Source organism: Anolis carolinensis, chromosome 5 (genome assembly GCF_035594765.1).
Source record: "Anolis carolinensis isolate JA03-04 chromosome 5, rAnoCar3.1.pri, whole genome shotgun sequence".
Classification (NCBI taxonomy): domain Eukaryota; kingdom Metazoa; phylum Chordata; class Lepidosauria; order Squamata; family Dactyloidae; genus Anolis; species Anolis carolinensis.
Window position 1 is genome coordinate 189,859,052 of NC_085845.1, and position 25,787 is coordinate 189,884,838.

At 39.2% G+C, this 25,787-nt stretch overlaps 1 protein-coding gene across 6 annotated transcripts in view; it reads right to left on the reverse strand.

The window, feature by feature from the left end:
- slc15a5 (solute carrier family 15 member 5) overlaps positions 1-25,787 on the reverse strand; it is a 63,394-nt gene that overhangs the window by 20,811 nt on the left and 16,796 nt on the right. For 4 of the 6 annotated variants that reach the window (XM_008118618.3, XM_008118626.3, XM_008118625.3 and 1 more), the window contains exons 2-6: positions 20,596-20,767; positions 17,897-18,333; positions 16,395-16,617; positions 6,323-6,492; positions 2,205-2,425 (exon numbers count right to left, since the gene is read on the reverse strand). In XM_008118618.3, the coding sequence (XP_008116825.2) occupies positions 2,205-2,425; positions 6,323-6,492; positions 16,395-16,617; positions 17,897-18,254 (972 nt within the window). In that variant the 5' untranslated portion in view covers positions 18,255-18,333; positions 20,596-20,767. Of the gene's footprint in view, positions 1-2,204; positions 2,426-6,322; positions 6,493-16,394; positions 16,618-17,896; positions 18,334-20,380; positions 20,564-20,595; positions 20,768-22,971; positions 23,087-25,787 lie in introns of those variants that run through there. The other 2 variants (XM_008118619.3, XM_008118620.3) reach the window with 2 other exon arrangements.

Sequence of the window (25,787 nt, forward strand, 5' to 3'; positions counted from 1 at the left end):
TGCTAGTCTATTTCAGCATTAAAAAGTTTGGAATTGATCCAGTACCAACTTTGAGACAAAGATGAACGAAGATGAAAGTTCTAACACAGGCTCTTAAACTGGAATCACAAGGCTATAATAGTGTATAGTTGCCACTCTGAATGTGCAGATTCAACTTTTGCAGCATTTATTACACATGGATTTTAGTAATATGATATTTTCAGGAATCTCTAGGTCTCCCAGTGTGGCTCCAAGGTCCATGTCCATCAGATATGGACCACAGAGTAATTTCAGAGGGCCTAGAGATTACAATAGAGATGTTTACTCAGGTTAATTTTTTTTAAAAAATGGCATTTTCCCCACTTTCATGGGGGTCATGAGCTCATAACCCCAGCATATGTGGTGAGCTGGCTGTCCTTTGACTGGCTTGTGTTGTTTAAATCTGTATTAATACATGGATGATGTACTGCAAATGAAATAGAACAGTGGTTCCCAACCTTTTTTTTGACCAGGGGCCACTTTGACTAGGGTCCACTTGAACAGGGACCCCTTTGACCAGGGCTCACTTTCCAACATTAGTACTGAAAGGGTTACGAATCAGTTATTTGTCAATTTTAGATTCAGTTTGGTTATTTGGGGTGCTGATTCAGAAAATTGCATTGGACAGACTACATCAGCTCTAGTGTCTGATACAAAACATATGCCATCTAGTAGTCACCATCTGCTTGCCCAAAGAAAACCATACTTAATAATCTAGAGCTGATGTAGTCTATCCATTTCAATGGTCAGCTCTGCAGTGGAAATAAAATAAATAAATAGGAAGGAGATTTGTAGACTGGATTTTCGTTCTTGTGGCCCAGGTTGGGAACCACTGGGATAGAAGCAGAAATCAGTCTTGATTGAGATGAAAGGAACAGGCAAAGTGTTTGTTGCAACAATTCATAACATACTTAAACATATAATTTGTGCAAAACAGTTTATAAGTGTGTGTGTGTGGGGGGGGGGGGGTGAACCATCATCATAATAAAATACATGATTATGTACACAGTTTAAAAATTCTTATTACCAAAATCTCCCAAACTCTTCAAATTTAAATTGATATATAAAACTGAGATAATTGCACATTCAGGGCCCTCAGAAATGTTTTTGAGGAGGAGGCTCAATATTGGCAGGCAGGATATTAGTAATTTTACCTACATTAAGGTACTGTATTTGCAAGGGAGGATCCAGTTATTTTCCTCATCTGTTATCATTCTGAAATCCTTAAATATGAAGTCCCTTACAAGCAGAAATGTCTTCCATGTGTTCAGTGGAGCCAATTCCGAAGTAAGTGTGTGTGGAAGAGATTGCAGGCAGCCCTTGTTATTTTTGTGGCCTCAATAATAACAGCCGTCTTACCATTTCTCAGTGCTTGATCATTTACGGCACTTCTGATTTCTAATTTGTAAAGGTGCACAACTACATGGTCTAATTTTGTCCGACCCAGCTTTCGAGCCCCCAGCTCTAGGGTCCATATGCACATTATAGGATAGAGACCGGGGAAGTCACAAAGGCCAACGTGGAAGGAAGAAATAATTAAGGCCCATCTGGAATGGTGGCAGCAGCTTATGGTGCCAATTTGGGGATTTAACAAAAATTAATAGGGAAATCACAGTGGGCACAAGGTTAGGAGGTTAATAAAAAAACACAGGCTTTAGTTTGAATTCTCTGCACAGGTAGACCTAGCCTCTGCTAATTAATTTAATTCTTTAAAAAATTCTCTGAAGCTATGGGCCGTCACCTCATTCCATGAAGGTGAATTCGATAAATAAATTATGTATTTTGTGAAGAAGCAAATACTTTTCTCAGATCTGAAGGAACTGCCCTTCTCCTTCACTTTGAGATCTCCACTCTTGGCATTATGAATGGAGAAGGCGGAGAGAAAAAGGTTGCCATCTCATTTATCTACGGGGATTGGACATGACATTGAGGTATTGCAGGATCCTATGATACCATCATCACTATCGATAATTATCAGTTAATTGGTCAAAGACTGTCAGATATGTTACATCTTGTTCTCTACAAGTATCATGAACCACAACTCCCAAAAGGCTAGGCTGTTTGTAGTTGTAGTCCAAAACATTTGGACTGCTGATATAGTCTACTCTTGCATTATAATCTCGGGTATAATTTTGTCTGGACTGAACTTCAAAATGTAAGAAGAATCCAAGGAACCATTCACTCACCTGCATAACACACATGCGATAGAGGACTTGGAAGGCAAAGAAGGGAAAGAGATGAAGAAGCATCTTGGTGCTTTCTACTTGTGTTTCGCTGTATTGGCCACCATAGTTTTCCTTGGCATGGTCTAGCCAGTTTGCCATGTTCTCCCTGAAGTAGCGGCATTTGACACAACACACCTTCAATGCATTAGTGGCCACACCACAGACTGTAAATGGACAACTCCCTGGAGAAAAAGATCAACAAACCACAACATAGTATTTACAGTGTTGAATATAGTATAAAGTAGACAATGGTCAAACTGCATGAAGAAACAAGAAGGAGATTGATTGGGATAGGGATAGTAGCTTAGACAGGTAGCCATTGCTGCCATTTCTAGGTTTTAAAGGGTGGAGACATGGAACGAGTCAGTACCAACAAGAAGAAGGCACAGCGGTCAACAATTAAAGTGTTGTCAAACTGCATTAATTCTATAGTGTAGATGCAGCCAAAGTTTGATCATGGGGCTTCATTACACCCAGTAAGGCTGCTTTTAAAGCTCTTGATCCCTTCTAGGATCTGGACCAAATTATTTTTGTCCATAACAAAGAATAGATTCCCGTGTCCTAGAAGTATCCGGAAGTAGCTACATAAATTCATTTTTTCAAAATAGAAGATTACTTCAGGACACTTTCAGATTTCTCTCTCTTTCAGTTTTTTCTCTATATAGGGAAAATACATTCATAAATTCGCCTCTCAGCATAATGAAGTATCCACCCCTGGCTTGAGCTGAATGATGGAACAAATCTCACTGTTATTTTTACGTATTTCAAATGATCTAACATTTCACAGATTAAAACTAGGGCATGTGTGGCCAATCAATATCAGAATGTGTTCAAGATAGCAAAATTTAACATTAAGGAAGCTAAGAGATGCTGCAGTAGTTTGCTTTTGCCCATTGGGAATAGCAAGTGTCTTTCCTTTCTCATTGCATGCAGTTTGGAAGAAGGTTTTAATGTGTCTCTAGAACAGTGTTTCTCAACCTGTGGGTCCCCAAATGTTTTGGCCTTTAACTTTCAGAAATCCTAACAGTTGGTAAACTGGCTGGGATTTCTGAGAATAGTAGGCCAAAACACCTGAGGACCCACAGATTGAGAATCATTGCTCTAGAAGGTTCAAGGATGATGATAGTGATGATGATAATGATATTTATTTATACCACACTTTTTCTCTACACAGTGGAGACTCAAAGCAGCTTACATTAAAACCATTCATTATCCCCTTATGCAAGGTCTAATCCTTTCATTTCATGTGTGCTTATTGTTTTGCACAAAAAGTTTATTGAAAGATGTTGAGTTACCTTTTCTATTTGAGGTTCAGAGAACCATGTTTATTTTTTCCATGTTATTTGTGCCCCTGGTATAAAAAAGTTATGTTGAAGGAACCCATCTACCTCAATTACTGAGGTATAACTGCATCTTAGAAGAACTGGCATAATCTTCTTCAAACTTGTTTATAGTAAGATCGCCAAATAATAATAATAATAATAATAATAATAATAATAATAATAATAATAAACAGAGGCACAACTCTGTGGCCCAAGTGATTCATTGGAACGTATGCCTCAAGTACCACCTCCCAGCAGTAAAGAACTGGTGGGATCACAAACCTGCAAAAGTATTGGAAAATGAGCACGCAAAGATACTGTGAGACTTCCGAATCCAGACTGACAAAGTTCTGGGACACAACACACCAGACATCACAGTTGTGGAAAAGAAAAAGGTTTGGATAATTGATGTTACCATCCCAGGTGACAGTCGCATTGACAAAAAAAACAAAAAACAAAAAAACAGGAAAAACTCAGCCGCTATCAGGACCTCAAGATTGACCTTCAAAGACTCTGGCAGAAACCAGTACAGGTGGTCCCGGTGGTGATCGGCTCATTGGGTGCCGTGCAAAAAGATCTCAGCTGGCATTTGGAAACAATAGACACTGACAAAATTATGATCTGCCAACTGCAAGAGGCCACCTTACTGGGATCTGCGCACATCATCCGAAAATACATCACGCAGTTCTAGACACTTGGGAAGTGTTCAACTTGTGATTTTGTCTTACAAAATCCAGCATATCTATCTTGTTCTGTGTCATAGTATGTCGTTGTGTCAATAATAATAATAATAATAATAATAATAATAATAATAATAATAATAATGCCTACTTTATTTTTATAACCTGCCACCATCTCCTCTAGGGTACTCGGGGCGGCTCACATGGGGCAAAGTGCAACAACACAGATTAAAATGAAAATTACATAAAAATGCAATTCACAGTGTAAAAACAGAATAAAAACAACAACATTGTAAACAATAAATAATGACATCAACCGACTACCAGACACAGTTTCTGTTGTCTTCATGGGTGGGTGGACTAAGTGCAGCAATACATGATAGGTTGAGAATTAAAGTGCGTAATCATATGACAGGAGATGATGACTGTAATAAAGTGCAGGATAGATTTTTAATCCCATTTGGGGCTGGTTAAGTAAGAGACTGTCTATTCAAAGGCATGGCTGAACATCCAGGTCTTTGATTCTTTTCAGAAGGTGGGCAAGGAGGGTGCTAGCCTAATCTCCCTGGGGAAGGAGTTCCAGAGTCGGGGGGCCAAGAACGAGAAAGCCCTCTCTCTTGTCCCCACCAGTCGTACTTGAGAGGAAGGTGGGAGTGGGAAGAGGGCCTCCCCAGAAGATCTTAGAGGCTGTGCAGGTTCATAGGGAATACATAGGGAATACATTCTTCATCAGACTGCAGTTATGTGAAGCTGTGGAGAGGACATTGCTAGTTTCTCCAACGCAACTCTATTGTAACTTCCATAGATTCCACCAGACATACCATAGAATTGCCTGTTGGACCTTAGGAAATGCCTAGAGACCATTTTCCCCCAGTGCGAGGAAGTGAAACATGGATATGGGTTCTGTGGCTTACTATATTTTCAAAATGAAGACCTGTTAAATATCATATGTATATCACAATGCTTTAGTATAAGATGCATACTCCTTTCCTGGCTATGTATATGTGCAATTTCTGTTTGGCTCCACATCAGGACATATATAATACACACACCTCTATGCACATATTTATATGTCCCTGCTGGAATCTGGCAACAAAATCACTGAAAGAATTGAGAACATATTTTACAAGCAATATTCCTTTCCCATCCATCCATCTTGACTTAAAATCTTGCCTCTAGTGTTCTTCTCCTCTGACCTTGAGCTAATATATGCTATTCAATTACAGTTCTTTAAAACTCTACATGGCTCTCTAGATGATTTCTTCTCTTCTCCCAATCTTTCGTCAACTTCCAATTGTCAAAATTATAGTGGGATAAAAAACGCAAATGAAATCCTTGCCTGACATATGCATTTTCTGGCAGCGGGTTGGGGTTGCTCGCTTCCTTCAAATAAAATCCAATCATTTCTTTAAGGTCACCTATGGACTTGAATTATTGACTTGGGTGAGAATTCTAGAAGACTCATCTATTGGGAAAAGTCAAAACAAAGTTATCTAAATATTTATTAAGGAGGAGTGGGAAGTGTCCTCTTGGAATGGCATTCATGATAGATCCAAAAATAAAGAATATATTTAAAAACACCCTAGATTTGCTGTGTCCCCCAAAAAACAATGCCATATCTACCAACATTTCCTAAATAAAAAATGGGACTTATCTAGCTAATCAACATCAAATGGGACTAGTTATTCATAAAAAAGAACAGAATCCCACAACCACAGAAAGCTGGAATATTAAAGTAATGAAAATAATAAACTAGGAGAAGCTGCAGCAGATTTCTTTTGCCTGACCCTATTTCTGCAGCCTTTCCAAGCTTGTGTGTCCTCCCTCATTCATGATGTTTGCTATCTTGATGATGAAGAATACGTTGTCCTGATGGCCAGCAATCAAGAGAGTGATGAATTGTCTGATTTGATCATGGTATGTCAGAGAATAACTTTGCCATGTACACAATTTCTAAGGCTACTTGTCTGCAAATTTAGTAGGTTTCAGATTACAATTTTTAAAGCTAGAATGTTTCCCCACCAACAGGTTTGGTTTAAATACACACACCCACATGGATTTATCACATAATGCTTACCTTTTGGTGGCTGGTAAATCATTTCATTGTGTGCCATGTGAATTGTGATCAGAGCCATCAGGACAGAGACAAAAGGAATAAGAAAACCAAGGTTTTTGGCCACGGACTGCTGGATGTATGAAATACTGACAAAGACAATGGCTGAACTTAAATTTACCAGCCAATAAAACCTGAAAGGGAAAGTGCCAAAAGCAGTCAATTTGGGAAGGGATATGAAGAACAATAGCCATCTATCATAATTCACGGAATTTACGTTAGTACTTATCAGTGAAAAGTCAAGAATGTCCCAGACTGCAGAAGCAATAGGATTAGATAGTCTTATTGTTCCAAAGCGTCAACTCTTCTTGTCTACCTATCCCGACCCCACTTTGATATCAGTTCTTCCCAGAATGAAAACAGATCAGCATATTGAGTAACTTTCCTATCTTGGAACAATGCTAGAAATTTGAGGACTGAAGGGGAAATTCATTGTGAGGGTCCAGAATTCATATTGGGAAGATATAATTGTGGGTGATTGGTTATATTATGCTTATTTAAGTTCAAGTATGTATTATTTTTATTTAGTTGTATAAGTTTATTTTGAGATTGCTTTATCCACTGTTTTAATTTGATTTATTGTCTGTTTTTGGCACTGAATGTTTGCCATTTTGTTACTTTTGTTACTTTTGTTGGAAACCGCCCTGAGTTCCCTCGGGTACAAATAAATTATTATTATTATTATTATTATTATTATTATTATTATTATTATTATTATTATTATTATTATTCTCCTGTTTCTTGCTATGTCAAGGTCCCATATATTCAGAATGTGTATACATCCTTTGTTGGACTTCCAGAGCTGTCCAAAACCTTCTCTTTGGGACTATCTCTAGTCTATAGAAATCACAGGTGTATATTTTGGCCACCCAAGGCTCACTGGACACATATTTATTTATTTATTTCCGAGATTTCTACCCCGCCCTTCTCCCTGAGGGGACAATATCCAATTGTCCACATTTGCTCTTAGAGTGATTGAGGATGATTCACTCAAATAGTGCTAACTTAGAAGTATATCCCAGATAGGGAGCACATTTTAAATTGTTTTGATAATAAAAGAACTGAAAATAGCGCATGACATTTTTAGAAGAATTAGAAGAATTTCAAAGCCCGGCAAGCAGTTATTGTTAAAATTATTATTTTTTAATCCTTTATTTTCCTGCTTCTCAGTGCCATATCATTACCTTTTAGTTACTTAAAAGAATGTTGGACATGGCATCCTTATCAGTTGGATACATGGTCACTTAGGAATTTGGCAGGTGGTACATTTGTTTCACAGAGCCTGTGTGGTATAGTGGTTTGAACACTGGCAGAAGGCACAGCATGAACCAATATTTGAAACATGAAGCTGCACATTCTAAAACAGTGTTTCTCAAACTCTGTTCCACCAGGTGTTTTGGACTTCAGCTCCCAGAAATCCCAGCCATCTTACCAGCTGTTAAGAGTTGTGGGAACTGAAGCCCAGGAGGAGCAGAGTTTGAGAAACATTGCTCTAAAAGGAACTAAAAGTTACAATTATACCATGCTATTGTATATACCCAGGCATTACATGGGTTTCGTTGGGACTGCTGCCTACCTACTTTCTCCCTTCTCCCAATTCCTTTCTCTTCTTTCCTGCCTTCTTTCTTTCCCCCTTCCCCTCTCTCCTTCCCTCCCTCCTTCCTTCCCCTCATACGGATGTCACCGTTTGTCCTAGTGACCTCACAGAGGGCCACTTCACCTATCAACAGTCAGTACAATGACATCATAGAGGGGAACTTCACCTAGCAACAGCATTTGTGGTACAGATATACATACACATGGATCTGAAAGACAGTCTTTCTCCTTGATCTCCACTCACAATGTTTTTTTCTTTATTTGGAAAAAGACACTAATTACAAATAATTCACTATTTATACCTAATTCTTTCCAAACTCTATTGCTAGAAACAGTGGGAATGAATTCTCCCTTCTGCGTTGGTTGGCATGAGCCCAAGTCTCGTCCATAGACTCCCCCCTCCCTGACCTGCATAGGATTGCTTTGCCAGATTTCTTCAATCACACTGACTACCATCATTCTAAAATGTTTTTAAAGCCAGGTAATTTAAGATCAGGAATATCTTCGAAGGACTCAAAAGGTCAGGGCACACTCTTTGTATGTCAGAAGCCTGGAAAACAGAAGAATCCCCTAGTTGGAGTTAACTCTGAACAAAATAATCTTTCATCTCTTTAAGAATGACAGTGGATGATTCGCAGAGGTAGCCTGCAGAGCGGAATACAGACGGCAGCCAAAGGAAAGAACAATGACAGCTCCAATTTGAGTGAATTTAGTGCTGCTGAGAACCCTTTGGCAGCTATCAAGGGTGCTAGCAAAGCATCCAAGCACCAGGGATCCACAATTCCCATCCACCAAGGTCACCCTCAAAAGCCCAGAAAATTCCAACTTTTCATGAAAAACAAAAAAAGAAATGTGGCCCATTTCAGATCCGTTTAAAACATCTATAAAATATTTGTAAGAGTGATTTGGTGATGCTTGCCCTGAAAGGATTACTGTGCTTGCAGTAAAGAATCATTTTAGTTTTCTCTTGTCTCTGGAAACAAAAACAAAAAAAACCCTTTCCAAGAAGACTTTACAAAAAGTACCATCCCATTGCCAAAAACCTTTTCTTGATACCTTTTTTTGCATCCTCTTCCCCATCCCATGAAATACTGAGCTGCATGTTTTGTTCTAGAGCTTAGAAAGCTATTTTTTTAAAAAAAGATTTCCATGCTATTCATGTTATTGTTTACAAAATTATTCATTTTCTTATCTTGTTTAAATGTCAAAACTATAATTCACTAACCCACTCATTCATGTTGGATACTTTGGTTCCTTTACAGGAAAAGGCAGGACCAATAAGAATAGCATAAAATCTGAAAAATCCCAGCCAAAACTCTGCTGAAAACTTACAAATGTCCTTAAAGGTCATTTCCAACTTATGACAAACTTATCACAAAGTTTTCAGGGGCTTTGATTGCATGATTTACCCAAGGTTAACTAGTAGGTTTCCAATGGCTGATCAGAGAATTGAACCCTGATCTCCAGATTTATAGTCCAACACGCACACCAATTCCAGAATTACATAGGATGAAGTCGTGATAGTTAAAGTGCTATCAAACTGCTATAACCTTGAAAAGCAGATATAGTCAGGGAGTATATCTGACAACACGATTATGTGATAAGAAAAGCCCAGCTGGATCAAAACAAAGGCCATAGGCACAAGAACATCCAGGCATTTGCAACCTAGGAACACCACAGTTCCATTATACAAAGATTCTTCTTTTTCTATAGCAACACTTCCAAAGGTTAAACATTAATAGGAAAATGATAACACAGAGGTCAAAGCCTGAGATTTATTTAGCACAGCTGGAATCTGTACTTCTCACAGTGACTCAGCTTTTTTTTAAAAAAAAGGAGGGGAAGAGAAGTAAAAATCACACAGAAATTGCCAAAATCAGAGTCTACGGGTTCTTAACCTTTTGGGCAGGTCATGGACTGCTTTAAAAATCTGAGGAAAGCCATGGCCCCTTCCACTCCCCAGGAAAAATGCATTTCAACACAATTTTAAAGATGTTAGTAGGGAAGCCAATATAGATATAGTCCTTGGGTCAGAATCCCTTCAGGCTCATCCAAGCTCTTCTTGGGGATCATGAGCCATAGGTTAAGAACCCCTGATCTAGTGTGGAGATAAAATATTGCCCGCACACCCCAGAGGTATAGACTAAGAGTCTTGATGCTAAAGTTTGAGGATGATTAAGAACAACCATTCATTTTTATACTATGGCTGTAAACCAATGCAATAAACTTTAAACCATCAAGACACATTATCTTTTAAGAAAAGAGAGCTCTTTCTATAATGGTTTTTATAAAACCTTTTATTTTAAAAATACTGTATGAGTCCCATATTTGCTAGGGGGGAATATTCCAAGATCCACCACGGATGTGCAAAACTGGATAATCACGATTCTTGATATACAGTAGAGTCTCACTTATCCAACATAAACAGGCCGGCAGAATGTTGGATAAGCGAATATGTTGGATAATAAGGAGGCATTATGGAAAAGCCTATTAAACATCAAATTAGGTTATGCTCCAAAACATCATGTTATACAACAAATTTGACAGAAAAAGTAGTTCAACATGCAGTAATGCTATGTAGTAATTACTGTATTTACGAATTTAGCACCAAAATATCACGATACATTGAAAACATTGACTACAAAAATGTGTTGGATAATCCAGAATGTTGGATAAGCGAGTGTTGGATAAGTGAGACTCTACTGTACTTGAACTGGAAGCTAACTGTGGAATTGTACTGGAGGACCTAGAGAGGCTCACAAATATTTGGAGTATGGACAAGAAAAAATGGAGATGCCGAGCCTGAGGATAATGGGGTCATGCTGTGTGTGTGTTTTTTAAATGCTTTTAATTGTTTCTCAATTATTTGAAGACAATTTTTGGTCAGTCGAAATGTTTAAATCAACTTTAAACCACTCAAAACTTTGCAAACCCAATTCCAATACATGAAAAGGCATGTTATCTACTCTTGACAAGAATTCCCTTCATTTTAATATCCTTTGCAATTTGAGGATGTGACTCACCCAAGACATCTGGTGGAAAACCCAGATGTAACATTCATATGGGAAAGTATGACCTTCCCAAGGCAATTGTAGGATCTGCAAACTGAATTGCCTAAGTATTTATAGCTTTCAGTAAGGTCAGGCATATTAGAGGAGAAAATCACTCTTGTGTTTTTTCCCAAACGTTTTGCACTGTTCCTGGAATTTAGTTACTTGTAGCATTTCAGGGTATTTAAACATAGTGTTCTTGAGCGAAGCAAGAGACCATGCTAACAGCAGCAGTAGAATTAATAGTGAAAAGAGATGTAGTGAAAGCAGTCAAATGTTATGGAGCACCCAGATGGCATAGTGGACTAAGTGACTTGAAGGTTGGGTTGCTGACCTGAAAGCTTCCAGGTTCAAATCCCACCTGGAGAGCGTGCGGATGAGCTCCCTCTATCAGCTCCAGTTCCATGCGGGGACATGAGAGAAGCCTCCCACAAGGATGGTAAAACATCAAAAAATCAGGGCGTCCCCTGGGCAACGTCCTTGCAGACGGCCAATTCTCTCACTCCAGAAGCGACTCAAGTTACTCCTGACACACACACACAAAAAAAGTCAAAAGTTATAATGTAAGGTCTGACCAAATAATATCATAAGGACATTAGGGAAAACCCTAGTGACATAACCACAATCCAAGTTTATGCCTCAATTACAGACACAGAAGAAGAAGAAATGGAAAGATGCTTTGCTGGAATCCAAGGGGAAAATGTACACCTGCCAAAGTAGGACTTCTTGTTAATCATAAGAGAAAAGTAGGAAACAGAGCAGAATAATAGATAGTAGGGAAATTTGTTCTAGGATCAAAAAACGAATGAGAGTGACTGATTGAATGTTGTGAGACTAAGTGTTTGTTCAGTGCAAACATATTTTTCAAGCTACCAAAAAGATGACAGAATACATGGTTATCACCTGATATTTTTTCGTGTCAGGAGCAACTTGAGAACTGCAAGTCATTTCTGGTGTGAGAGAATTGGCTGTCTGCAAGGACGTTGCCCAGGGGATGCCCAGATGTTTTGATGTTTTTACCATCCTTGTGGGAGGCTTCTCTCATGTCCCCACATGGGGAACTGGAGCTGACAGAAAGAGCCCATCTGCACTCTCCCTGGGTTGGATTCGAACCAGCAACCTTAAGGTCAGCAACCCAACCTTTAAGTCAGCAGTCTTGCTACCACAAGGGTTTAACCCATTGCGCCACTGGGGGCAATATAGAAAGCAAATAGAACTCAAATCAAACCTGATAACCAATATAGACAGTGAATAGAACTCAAATCAGAAGCACAATAAAGAGAAGCTGCGTTATCTCTCTGCAAAAACTAGACCGGAAGCAGAGTGTAGCACAGAAAATAAACTGCTGATGCAAAACAAACAAAAAATGGAATAAAACTAAAGAAGAGTGGCAGGGAGTTGGCCACTAAAAAAAATTTTGTACCAAAATACACAAGAGTGAGGTTATTCTACACTGCAGTAGAAGGACCTATTACATAATCAAATAGAAATAAACATATGATGGAAACAAAAAACCAAAGAACTATATTAAAGAATTGTGTGACCAATTCATTCTAGGAAGAACTATTTGGAGATGAACCTACAATTTTAGAAAGTGAAGTGGGCACTGCACTCAAGGCACATGAAAAATTAGATGGCATATTAGAACAGCTGCTTCAAGCTAGAGAGAGATAGAATCTAATCTAGTTTGAACTAAAATCCACCAACAATATGGAAAACAATGCTTCCCAATTTTCTCCTAATTATCACCTTTTTCAAATGAATGACTGCCATCTCATGATATGTCCAAAACACAATGGCTTCAATTAAATCATCTTGTATAATCAGCCATAATTACATTTTATCAAAGATTAGATTAATGATGTAGACCACACATTTCATTTTCAAGTTCATCTACAACTATAAAAACTAGTTTTTCATCACCTGCCTTTCTTCATGTACCCAAAAAGCCCAAAGCAATGTCCTGTGTGAATTGTCCCAAAGAAACTTTTGATATGCATTCATCTTTCCCCCTTTGTCATCAACACCAGAAAGTGTCGCTTTGATTTTAAGAAAAAACCTCTCTGTCTGAATTGCAAGAACTCTGGCGCTATAAATTCTCCTGAGCAACTGTTCAGCTCCGTCTTCTGCCTTTATTCTCCGGAGTCTTATTTAATCAAAATGATGTTGCTAATTAAGGATTAAAACCCAGAATTGAACGTTTAAAGAGGGATTTTCCCCCTCTTTCCTTTACTCCTTTGGGTAGGTCAATGAGGAAGAATTTGCTTCAAGGAACTAAACAATCTTTTCACCTTCAGTTAGAAGCAGCAATATTTAGGAATGAGCTCAGATATGATCCAAAATGTGCCAGAGAAGGTTGGAAAGAGGAAATTGTTCCCATAGGAGTGCAGTGTGATGTATTTCCATAGCAATTTTATACTATACCTACTGTATTTTCATACCATGTACACCTTTCCATGTAAATCTATAGTAGTATCTTTCAGGAAATAGCACATTGAGGCCTATGCCAAGATCAGAAACCCATTCACACAACAGAATTGTACTGCTGTTATTCCAGTTTAACCGACATGGTCCATCCTATGGAATCCTGGAATTGGCAGTTTAGGGAGGGACACGTCAGTGTGACACAGTGATTTGAGTTCGAATCCTCACTTGGTCCTGAAAGTCCATTGGATGACTGACCAAGTCATACACTCTCAGCCCCATTATGGCTCATGATAAGTTCACTTTAGGGTCACCATAAGTTGGAAATGACTTGAAAGTACACAACAATTTAGAATTCTTAACCAGGGAGTTCCAATGCCTTACCAATTGACAACAGGATACCATAGCATGAACTCATAGCAGTTAAAGTGGAGTCATAATGCTCTAACTGTATAGTGTGTATAGTGTCACATGTCCAATGAGAGCTACCACGAAAGTATCCCACCCTTCTGCTTTTCTGCATGACAAGGCTCTAAGTAGATTACCACTGTTTTCTCTATGTTTTTCAGGATGTGGGAAAGCTGACAGATCAGAGATACGAGGCTGTCAATATACTTAAAAATAAATATATACAGACTGTAATCTCTCCAGGAAAGTATTTCAATTAGGGGTAACTCAAGTGGTAGAAGCAACTTGAATCAGCTTGCTGTCTGTGTGGAGCTCTGGATCTGTCTTTCACGCTCAGTAACAGTTAGTTGTTAATTAACATAGATTCCCTCTTACATGTTATGTGCATGCTGATTACACATTGGTGGAATCCCTGAAAACCTTCATCATTCCCTAGTATTTCATTGAGGATCAAATGTAGTGAGTAAAAGTGATATGTGGGAAACCACCTTGGATATAGTTACACCTGCATGTGAGTTGAGTGTACAGAAACATTTGTAACAAACTAACAGAGCTCATTCATGTTCTAGCATCTCTTCCCTATGATGAAGATAAGAAAACAGTTGGAAAAGGAGTGATGTTTAGTGGACAAATGAAGATATTTGTAATCAGTGACCTAGAGCAGGGTGACTTTTTTGTTAATCATGGGCCATAATTCACTATTTTTCAGAGAACTGGGAATAGGTTGCTTGCCTGTTACTCATTGCTGGGAGTATTTGCTGACTTATGAGCGAGAGAAGTAGTTTCAAGTGGGTTGCTGCTTTATGCTGGACCTGGGAAAGGGCTGCTCTTCATTTTTCTCAAAATTCCTCATGTGTATTATGTGAATTAGCCACTTGAATGAAACTAGAGGACATTTCCCTTCTTTTCTCAATTCCATAATATTAAAAGTAGGTGATCCAGCATGCCGAAGTGATTTGAGCATTCAACTATCAGAAATAACTTGAAGGCACACATTAATAAATAGTAAAAGTAATTGTAACATTAGTAACAGACAACTTATAGAGTAGCTTTTTGGACAGTAAACTTATAAATAAAATAACTCTTTTGACAAATGACAATAAAGGTCCATGTGTCTACCCTACATTTAGCTATGGACCTTACTGAGTAGCTCAACATTTACAATCCAAATTCTTTGTGACATTCAATTGTACTTGTTACAGATTTAAACTACACTCCTATGCTCAATCGGTTGTGGTTGTTGTTGTTGTTGTTGTTGTTGATCTTCAAATTGTTTCCAACCTATGGTGACCCCAAATTGAACTTATCATGGGATTTTCTGGAACTGAGAGCATGTGAATTGCCCAGAGTCATCTATTAGTGGGTTTTCATGGCCATACAGGGATTTGAACCTAGGTCTCCAGAGTCATAATCCAGTATTTAAATCTCTACACCATGCTGACTCATATTTGGATGTAGGATGTAGGCCCCACAGAAATAAATGGGGCATATTTTTTCAGTATCTAGAACACACATGCCAATTCCGGCCCATTATTTTATGTGGCCCATGAGGCTTTCAATGCCAGGGTAACATAGTTACATGTATACAGTCTTACAATTACAAATAGTCCTTTGGAGGCAACCATAAGACTGTTGTGGCCCTCAGTGAAAATGAGTTTGGCACTCCTGTTCTTGAACTACAATGTTAAAGATCTGCTTCCATCCAGTAGTTGATTCCCAGATATTGCTGGACTTCATTTGCTGGATCCTTTACCACTGGCCATGCTGATTAGCATTTCTGAGGAATGTCCTAACAACCTTGATTAAGAGCCACTCGCCTAAATACTTCATCTTTAAGAAGCAAATAAAAAGGGACAGAAAAAAAGAAAACTTGCACAAGTTCTTGCAAAGAGGGGGTGCTAATGATGATTTAATATATCCATGGATTGTAATTAATTGCCCATGTCCTTTCTGATTGCTCATTGCCTGTTGTTAATATCAGAATGGAAACTCTTCCTGTTGCCCATGGAGAATTTTCTCCTGGGGTTAATAACTGGTATATATAAATGGGAATGTGATTTTAATCAGGACTGCAGCAGGGCAGGAAAATATCAAACTTCTTCTTCCAGCCTTTGTGCTCTCCAGGAAAATCAGAACCCACACACATGCCATTAATTTTTCCTCTTTAGCTTAAAACAAAATTTAGCATGAATCAGAGGATGGTCCTCTATTTGAAGGACTGCCAAAAGACGTGTGTGTATGTAATTTTCCATAGCATTCACATACACACATTTGTATACATGTGTGTGCACAAAATACACCATCTACAAAGGGCTGAAATGTTAGGAGGAGAGAGAAATGGGAGATATATTCCTTAACATCAAGTATTTTGATTATGATCTATTGAGAAGAGATGTGTGTGAAATTCTATCAGACACTGCTGGATGTTCTTTGAAATTTCAGAAGTATCAGCAGTCAGAGTAACATTTCTTTAGATGAAATATGGCATATTCAACGACCAAGATATTCCCTATGATACCCTAACCCATGCTTATTCCTCCATTGCAACAGATACTGACCAGTTGAAAAATGACAGGCGCTCCTTTTGACCCGTTTCATCAAAATTATACAGGCGGAGAGGACACACTAGGGCCCTTATTCCTCCTGAACCAAGACAGGTGGCAAGCAGTCCAATGTAAAACAGTGCCTTTTGTTCCCTCTTTGGCAAGGTGTGAAGCACATAGCGTTTGTCTATGAAAAAGTCTTCAAATGGGAAGGCAACAACAGGCAACAGGGCTGTACCTGCAACAGGAGAGATGGGCACATGAGACTGAAAGAAGGGCAGCATTAAATGTTATAAATGAAACCAGATTTTGGAAAAGTTACTTTGGAGTAAAAATCCCAGAATCCCATGGCAGCAAAGTTGTAGTCAAAAAAATAGCATTTACAAACTTTAATGCAGCAGTTCCCAACCTTTGGTCATCTAGGTGTCATGGATTTCAGCTCTCAGAATTCCTGACAGATAGCAAAGTTCTCTGGGGCTTTTGGGAGTTAAAGTACCAAACCCTTTGAGGGCTATAGGTTTGCAATCACTGTCCTAAAAAAGAATGTATTTTTTTTCATAGGGTTACCAAACTAAAAACTGGAGAAAGCTCTTGTAGCTCTAATGCAGGGAAATTCATTTTCGCCACATCACCACATTACATTTATGGTTGCCTTCAAAGGGACATTTTAAAATTGTATACATGTAAAAATGTTGCCCTGGCATTGAAAGTCTTGAGGGCTACATAAAATGATGTGGCATTTCACAAATGAGATCTAATGTTTGTGTAGAAGAGGGAGTAAACAGCACCTACTGACATCCACTTCTTCACAAATATTAAAAATACAGGAGCCCTCTCTAGTTTACAGTCTGGCAACTCTATGAAGGGGGCAGATGTACACCTACTAACCATATAAAAGGCTAAATCCAGTTTTGGTCACAATAAAAGTGGACTCAGTGAAATTAATGGGACCTCCATTTGCCAACCCTAATAAGTACCATTCATTTCAGTCAAAAGGTCTGTTCTCTGTCTGAAACTCTCCAAATACAATTGGCCTTTAAGTCCCACTGCCCCATAGTGAGGAATCCTCAGACTTGTAGTTCAACAATCTCCAAAAAGCTGCATGATTCTCACATATGATTTAACCCAAAGCTTGTTAAATCTCTACCTGTTTCTATGAAGCGATAGTTTCAACCTCACATTATTGTTTCTCTAGCCGGAAATAGACCATCCTCCCAACCATACTGCAGAATTACAGCAGTAATTGACACCACTTTGACCGCTGTAGCTTAATCCTATGAAATCCTGGAATTTAAACTACAAATCCCAGAATTTTATTGCATAGAGCTATGACAGTTAATGTGGTGACAAACTGCTATGATTCTGCAGTGCATACTGCCCATGGCGCTATAAGTGCTTTGTTACTTGCAGGCACTTCCATTTTGATATAGGAGCACCAGATTTTAGGAAGCCATGGTCTGAATACACTTTGCATTACAAACAACTATCAGAGAACAGCACAATAAGGTATAACTTACCTATAAAATGCAACAACACACAGATATATACCAATTTGATCCGTCCCCCTGGACTTTCAGCCAACCAGCCGATCAGAGAAGGGGTCACCATACAGGCACCTGAAAAGCAAAGGTTGATCATGGCTGCCTGGTAGTTGTGGTAGCCAAGTTTGATGGTGCAGAAAAGGATCATGTTGCAGACAATGCCAAAAAAAGTGAATTTTTCACACAAGTCCACTAGGACAGCATAGAGCATCACCTGGATCTCTTTCTGAAACTTTGAGCAAACTTGTTGGGTTTGAGACTTTCTCCTCTCCTTCCTGGGACTGTTGTTCAGATGTTGTGGGTCCTGAATGAAACTGATGCCTGAGGGAGGCATGACAATTCGATCAACCAGATAAGCCAAGCTTAGAGCGACACAGGTTTTGTGAGCTGTACACTTCAGCAGCGACCCTCTCCTGCAATTAACCCACAAGTGAGACATTTGTGTTAAATTCCACACATTGCTGTGACAATTCTCAGAACTTCTCTTATATTTCTGCTTTCAGATCCAAGACCTCAATGGTAACTTATGTGAGAGCACAACTTGGGTGGCAACCAATCTGTTTAATTAGCTTGCTATGTGGCAAATGCAATCTTGGCTCCTTCCCACCGGCAAACAATTGCCTATTAAAATGATGTGAATCCAATACCATGTGCAACAAACTTTATCTGCCTCTTACAGATAAAGGTTTAAATACCGATGAAGTCTAAAGCACCTCAGCAAAATTCTAGTATGAGGATCCAGAAAATGATGCGGGGCTAATATTCCAATGTTTTAATTAAGCAACCGCAAATAAAACTGGAAGCAAAGAGATAAAGACGCAAAGGATACATGTTAGCAGATGAACAATAGCTTATCATTATTACATTTTTGGTTATTCTGGAGTTCAATTCAGATAAAGAAGTTAATTAGAGAGGGAAATATGGGCCACTAGATTTAAGTTTAATAAGTAGTATCCCCATCAATTCACCTTCTTCCTTATAATTACAATGTATTCATGAAAAAGTTGGGAGCGGAGATGAGGAAAATGTTCAGGGGATATTCCAAGCCAAGTTTTTTTCCCTTGCTTGTAACTGAATTTGAGGGCCTTTCTGGGAATTTACCTGGACTACCTAAGAATGGGAAGCGGGTAGACTAGGTTGGAATGGGGTGAACTTCCAGATGGTGTTGAACTGCAACTTCCAGCATTCCTCAGCATTGACCATGCTGTCTAGTATAATGGAGAGGCAGTCCAGCAGTGAACTAATGTGGTGTAGTAGCAAAAGGTATTAGCTGGGTGTCAAATAGCAATCCAATAGAACACAGTTGGAGTCCCCACTCAGCCATGGAAAATCTTGACTTGTCTTGTGCAGGTCACACTCTTTCAATCTCAGGAAGTCAATGGCACACCTCATCAGAGTCATGTCTGACTCTGGGGGTTGATGCTCATCTCCATTTCTAAGCCGAAGAGCCGACGTTGTCCATAGACACCTCCAAGGTCATGTGGTTGGCATGACTGCATGGAACGCTGTTACCTTCCCGCCGGAGCGGTACCTATTCATCTACTCACTTTTGCATGTTTTTGAACTGCTAGGTTGGCAGAAGCTGGAGCTAACAGCAGGTGCTCACTCCGCTCCCCGGATTTGAACTGGGGACTTTTCGGTCTGCAAGTTCAGCAGCTCAGCGCTTTAACACACTGAGCTACCAGAGGCTCCAACAGTACTTAGAGGGCTATACATTTCCCAACCCCAAGGTGGAGGAATGAGGGTTTCACAAACACTAGATTCTCATGTCTACCCAGCCCTGCTTTCTCAGTCTGACTTTTAAGCATCTGCTCTGACTGGGTACTCTACCTGGAGTTTATAGTTTGCTGAGATACATAGAATTCTCTCCTAGAGAACTCTAGGCCCATTTCCTTTGAACGATAGCTCCTTGATTTAATACTCAACCTCTTTCTTCTTAGGGCATCCTGGGTGCAGAGGACTTCATCACAATTATGGAGCAGAGAATGCTAAGCACCACCATCAACTACAGACTCTAGTATTCCATAGGATAAAGGCATGGCAGTTAGAGTGGCATTAAATTTCTATAATTATGTAGTGTGGATGCCCCTTTGGGAACTGCAGTTCTAATTGTATGCTCTTGTGCTCTCTCCCAGGACTTTGCAAAGTAAGGAAAGGACAAAAAGGCATATTTAAGCAACTCCAAATATCCTCACAATAAGACAATTGCGTCCCTACTCTCATTCCCTAGGAAAGAGCTGGCAAAGCTACCTCTGGGGTATTCCTTACCTAAGAAAACACTATAAAATTCATGGGGTCAGCATAATTCAATAGGCACACATACACACAGGGAGATATATACATATATACACAAAGTGAAGTGATTCAAGGAATCTAGAAGGCTCACTGACCTCTCCAATTTTAAATAGCATTTTAGGTTAATCTCTAACAGCCAACAGTAAGAAATAGGAATGGCAATACCTCTCCTTTTTATCCTTTGTAGCTTTTACAAAAAGATGACTCCATTATAGAGAACCCAGCCCCAAAGTACTTTTCTGGCATTAACCTGGAGCTTATAAGAAGAGATAGAAGTCAATTTAGAGCATGTTTAGAAACCTGGGGCTGGGACAGATAGCTGCTTCTGCAGATTTCAAGTAGCAGTCTCAAATAGTAGTTATAACTATAACCTTTCTTACCTGTCTTCTTTCCCTTTTCTTGCTTCTGCAAAAGGGAGGCTTCTATTCTTAAAGGAGTACTGCAAGACACCGAGCCTTGAGATGACTTATTCTATGGCCCAGGAGTGGGGGAGATTTAAGGAGAAATCCAATATATGCTTTTTTGGGAGTAAATCCGTTGGTGTCTGCTTCCCTGTCAACATGCAAAGGTCAGAGCATAGTCACCAAACACACAGCATGAAGACCCTGCAGTCAGAGGGCTGGGCTGAATAACCCTCAAGAGGTACATTTCCCATTTGTAGCCCACGGTCTCTATGGTAATCCCGCATCTTAAAACCATTCACATTTATTGGAAAGCCAAACAATTTGAGGAAAGTGGGGTTTACATTTTTTAAAGTGAATCTGCATGTATTTGTTGGATTTATTGTGCTTTCAGGAAGAAGGATTATCTCTGTGTTGCTATGTTCTTGAAAGGTCCACATGAGCTGAAGAAAGTATACAAATGGGGTATAGGTCAGTCAGAAGAGACAAGATAGTAAATGCCGGAAAGAGATAGATATGCACTAAGGTCTTCTTGTTTGGTTATGGGAAATCTTTTGGGCAACATTGATTTTACTCACTAAGAAAATATCTCATATGGGTTTTTTTGTGCTTCTTTGTAATCTTTAGGACTAGACACCCAAAGATATAGGAGCTGAGTCTCATGACACCAGTTTCACAAACAGGTATGTAATGATGGTCACATTTCTCTTCTTCCAACCCAGGTGTATCCATCTCACATAATTATAGCAGTTTGATGCCAGTTAAAATGTCATGGCTCCTATGGGAATTCTGGGATTTGCAGTTCAATGAGATACTTAGGATTTTCTAGTGCACTTCCCTGAAGAGCAGTCTGGTAGAGACTTCCAAATATCTCATCGAACTATAAATTCCACGGGATTAAGCCATGGCAGTTAAAGTGGCATAAAAGTGTATAGTGTAGCTATACATTTCAACTCGGGGGTTTTTTTTTCAGTCCTGGGATTTTTCTAAGTGCTAGCAAAAAATAAAGATGGCAAAAAAGAGATGTAAGACTGTTTCGGGAACTTGGAAAAGTTGCGTTTTTTGAAAAACTCTGACCATGATTGCTAAGGGATTTGGAGAACTACTGTCCAAAACATAACTTTCCCAAGATTTGACCATTTCTAGGTGACCACAGGACAATGAATGTTTCAAATTTTATAATAATAATAATAATAATAATAATAATAATAATAATAATAATAATAACTTTATTCTTATACCCCGCCCCATCTCCCCGAAGGGACTCGGGGAGGCTTACATGGGGCCATGCCTGGACACAACAGTATAAAATCAGAGCAAAAACAACAGAGCAAATCAACCAACATGCTTCTTTATACATTTGAATAAAGGTAAGGAAGGGAATTTGAATCGCTGCTGGGTCAACAGCAGAAGACTAAGGTTAGCCTATTGTAAATCTGCCCTGTAGTAACCCCATATACCAAATGGGCCTGGAACACATCTGCACTGCTAGGGTGTCTTAAATCTCATTTCCTCCATTTCTCTGCTGCACTTAGCTAGTAGGCTTGAGCAATCCACGTAAAAATTGATTCTAAACTTGCTTCAAACGTAGGGGGCGCTAGCGTTTCGTTTCTGATGTAATTTCCGAATTTAACGAAAATTCGTTAGTTTCAAAAGTAATTCGTTAATGGCGGACGCACATGCGCTGTGGCCCAAAACAGCCCAGGAGGGGGGGGAGTAAGATACCCAGCCAATGTGCACTTACTGCACTAATGTGCAAGAAAATAAAAGGGAAAAATACAGCCCCCCCTTTGCCCAAGTTCTATTTGTGTGGATTATGGGAATTGCACCGTTTGCCAGACTTTGCAAGCATTGATAGGAGTAAGATACCCAGCCAATGTGCACTTACTGCACTAATGTGCAAGAAAATAAAAGGGGAAAATACAGCCTCCCCTTTGCCCAAGTTCTATTTGTGTGGATTATGGGAATTGCACCGTTTGCCAGACTTTGCAAGCATTGATAGGAGTAAGATACCCAGCCAATGTGCACTTACTGCACTAATGTGCAAGAAAATAAAAGGGGAAAATACAGCCTCCCCTTTGCCCAAGTTCTATTTGTGTGGATTATGGGAATTGCACCGTTTGCCAGACTTTGCAAGCATTGATAGGAGTAAGATACCCAGCCAATGTGCACTTACTGCACTAATGTGCAAGAAAATAAAAGGGAAAAATACAGCCTCCCTTTTGCCCAAGTTCTATTTGTGTGGATTATGGGAATTGCACCGTTTGCCAGACTTTGCAAGCATTGATAAGCTTAAGAGAGCCAGCCATTTGTGCAGTGCAAGAAAATAAAAGGGCTACAGAAGTGATTTTTTACCTGTGGCTCTTGAAATTATCTGCAGTGTTGTATTCATGTTACTTGCTCTGTACTCATTACAAGTAGTTCTGCTGGTACTGAGGGATGAGCTAGTGAGAAAGAAACCCTCTCTCTCCAGATCCCTGGGCCGAATGAGCCACGAGGCTCCCTGCAGTTTTCATTCAGGACGTACAAGCCCCTCCCCTGAGTTAAACGTGCTCTCCGATTGGCCACAAGGTGGAAACAACATGCTAAGTTGCCCCAGTGCACTGAAACAAGTTTGGGTGATTTGCAAATGCTTGCTTACCTAACGAAAAAAACCCGACGACATCAGAAAAATTGCCTATCGCGGTTCGAAACCGCGAGATCCACACGACGGGATAATGCGATTCGAATATCGCTTCAAAAGCGACAAAACAAACGAATTACTAACGATAAACGGGGAAATCGAATTTTTTGAGCAAGCCTGTTAGCTAGATATCACACTCTGGAGTATCTCCATATTTTGTTAAAAGTGGGGCAAAGACAGATTAAATAAAATTTAAAAACCCGAGGCACTCACTGGAAGCCACTGTGCATCACGGAAATCACCAGCAGTCAATTTGGGGTGAGTCTGGGATTTGAGGTGTAGATAAGTCCCAAGTCAAATATAACTCCTGGTTCTAGTCTGGATGCTCATGCTTTATATTGGCAACAAAGCATTAGGAAATTCCCCATCTTAAATGGTGCTTTCACTACTAATAAGGAGCAGAGGCTGGATGGCCATCTGTCGGGGGGACTTTGAATGCGATTTTCCTGCTTCTTGGCAGGAGGTTGGGCTGGATGCCCCTTGAGGTCTCTTCCAATTCTATGATTTTATCTCTCTTCCTCCCAATGCACAATTAAAAGAAAAGCTTGCACCCAGATTTTTAAAGTACCGTATATACTTAAGTATAAGCCGACCCGAATATAAGCCGAGGCACCTAATTTTACCACAAAAAACCTGGGAAAACATTGACTCCAGGATAAGCCGAGGATGGTAAATTTCAGAAATAAAAATAGATACCAATAAAATTACATTAATTGAGGCATCAGTAGGTTAAATGTTTTTGAATATTTACATAAAGCTCAAATTTAAGATAAGACTGTCCAACTCTGATCAAATCATTATTCTCATCTTCTTCAATGTCAATGTGCTTATGTATCCTTTTAATAATAATAAAGTAATATATGTAGTAATAATAATAATAATAATAATAATAATAATAATAATAATAAATACAGGAAAATAATACATGTAATAATAAATACAGTAAAATAGTAAATGTAATAATAATAATAATAATAATAATAATAATAATAATAATATCAGAGTGAAATAATAAATGTATTAAGAGTAATAATAAAAATAGAGTAAAATAAATGTAATAGTAGCAACAATAATAGAGAAAAATAACAAATCTACCATATATTCTCGAGTATAAGCTGACCCAGATATAAGCCAACCAGGACCCTCACCCGAGTATAAGCTGAGGGGGGCTTTTTCAGTCTTAAAAAAAGGGCTGAAAAACTAGGCTTGTTCTCGAGTATATACAGTTTCTTCCCTGCCTTAATTATACCAGTTGCTCTAAGGAGGGCAGAGAAATGGAGGTATCTGGAGCCGGCAAGCTACTTCCTACAATTTGACTTTATGGGCATTTACTCAAAAGTATGGTCTAGTGAGTTCAAGGGGGCTTGCTCCCTACTAGTTAGTGCTGGCGAACAGCTCAGTGTTTCACACATTTGAAGGCCATGTAAACAAATCATATTTTTCGATTAGCAACCTCTCTGCAGTGAAGATTGTTTAGCAGCCAAAATCATATAGCAGCATATTTTTTCTATCAATCATGTGTAGGCACAGAGCTGCCAGACATTTTTTATTTTATTTTTATTTATTTATTTATTTGGCAAATCTCCTGTACCTTTAACACCTCTCTTGACAGGCAGCTAGTGAAAAGATTTCTCCATAACAGCTATCTTATTACAGGAGGCAGACACAATGTATGATAGCTGTGAGGGTCCGCAAAAGAAGGCAAACCAAATCTACAGAAGGGTACTATATTAAGACCAAAGACAATAATTGTGGCTTTTTCTTTCTTGAGGTGGACAGAGAGCCCTGACGGATCCTGAAATATTGTTCCCTCCTTGGTGACATTCTGGTTGATGTTAAAAATGTTACTGCACTACTATAAAAGTCACAGAAGTTCTGGTAGACAGTGGTTCTTAACCTGTGAGTTCCCAGGTGTTTTGGCCTACAACTCCCAGAAATCCCAGGCAGTTTACCAGCTGTTAGGATTTCTGGGAGTTGAAGGCCAAAACATCTGGAGACCCACAGGTTGAGAACCACTGTAGTAAAAGAAGTACAGTCCGCCCTCCACATTCACTGGGGTTAGGGGTATAGGTCCCATGTAAAAGTGGAAAAACTTCAAAGAAAGAAATTGCTACTTTTTATCTTAGATAACACATTTCTGGGAATTTCCACATCTGCTCCATGCTGTTCTTCAGCCAAAAGCTGACCATATAAGCAGAGTGGAGGACCTAGAGATTCCTGGAAGAATGTTCTCTCCAGAAATCTCTACATCCTCTTGCATGACTGGAGGAAGTTGATCATAGTGTGACCAACAGATTCCTAAAGAGAACATTTTAAATCAAATCCATGAATAATTAAAACCACTAATGTCAAAAGCCTCAATGTAGAGGGACAGCTGCAGCTGGCGGACCTTTCTGCAGAAAAGGGGAGAAATTGTGAACCATACATACACACACAGAGCCAAAGTTCTCATGCCTTCTGCTGTTTCCAAGATGAAAACTGGGGCATA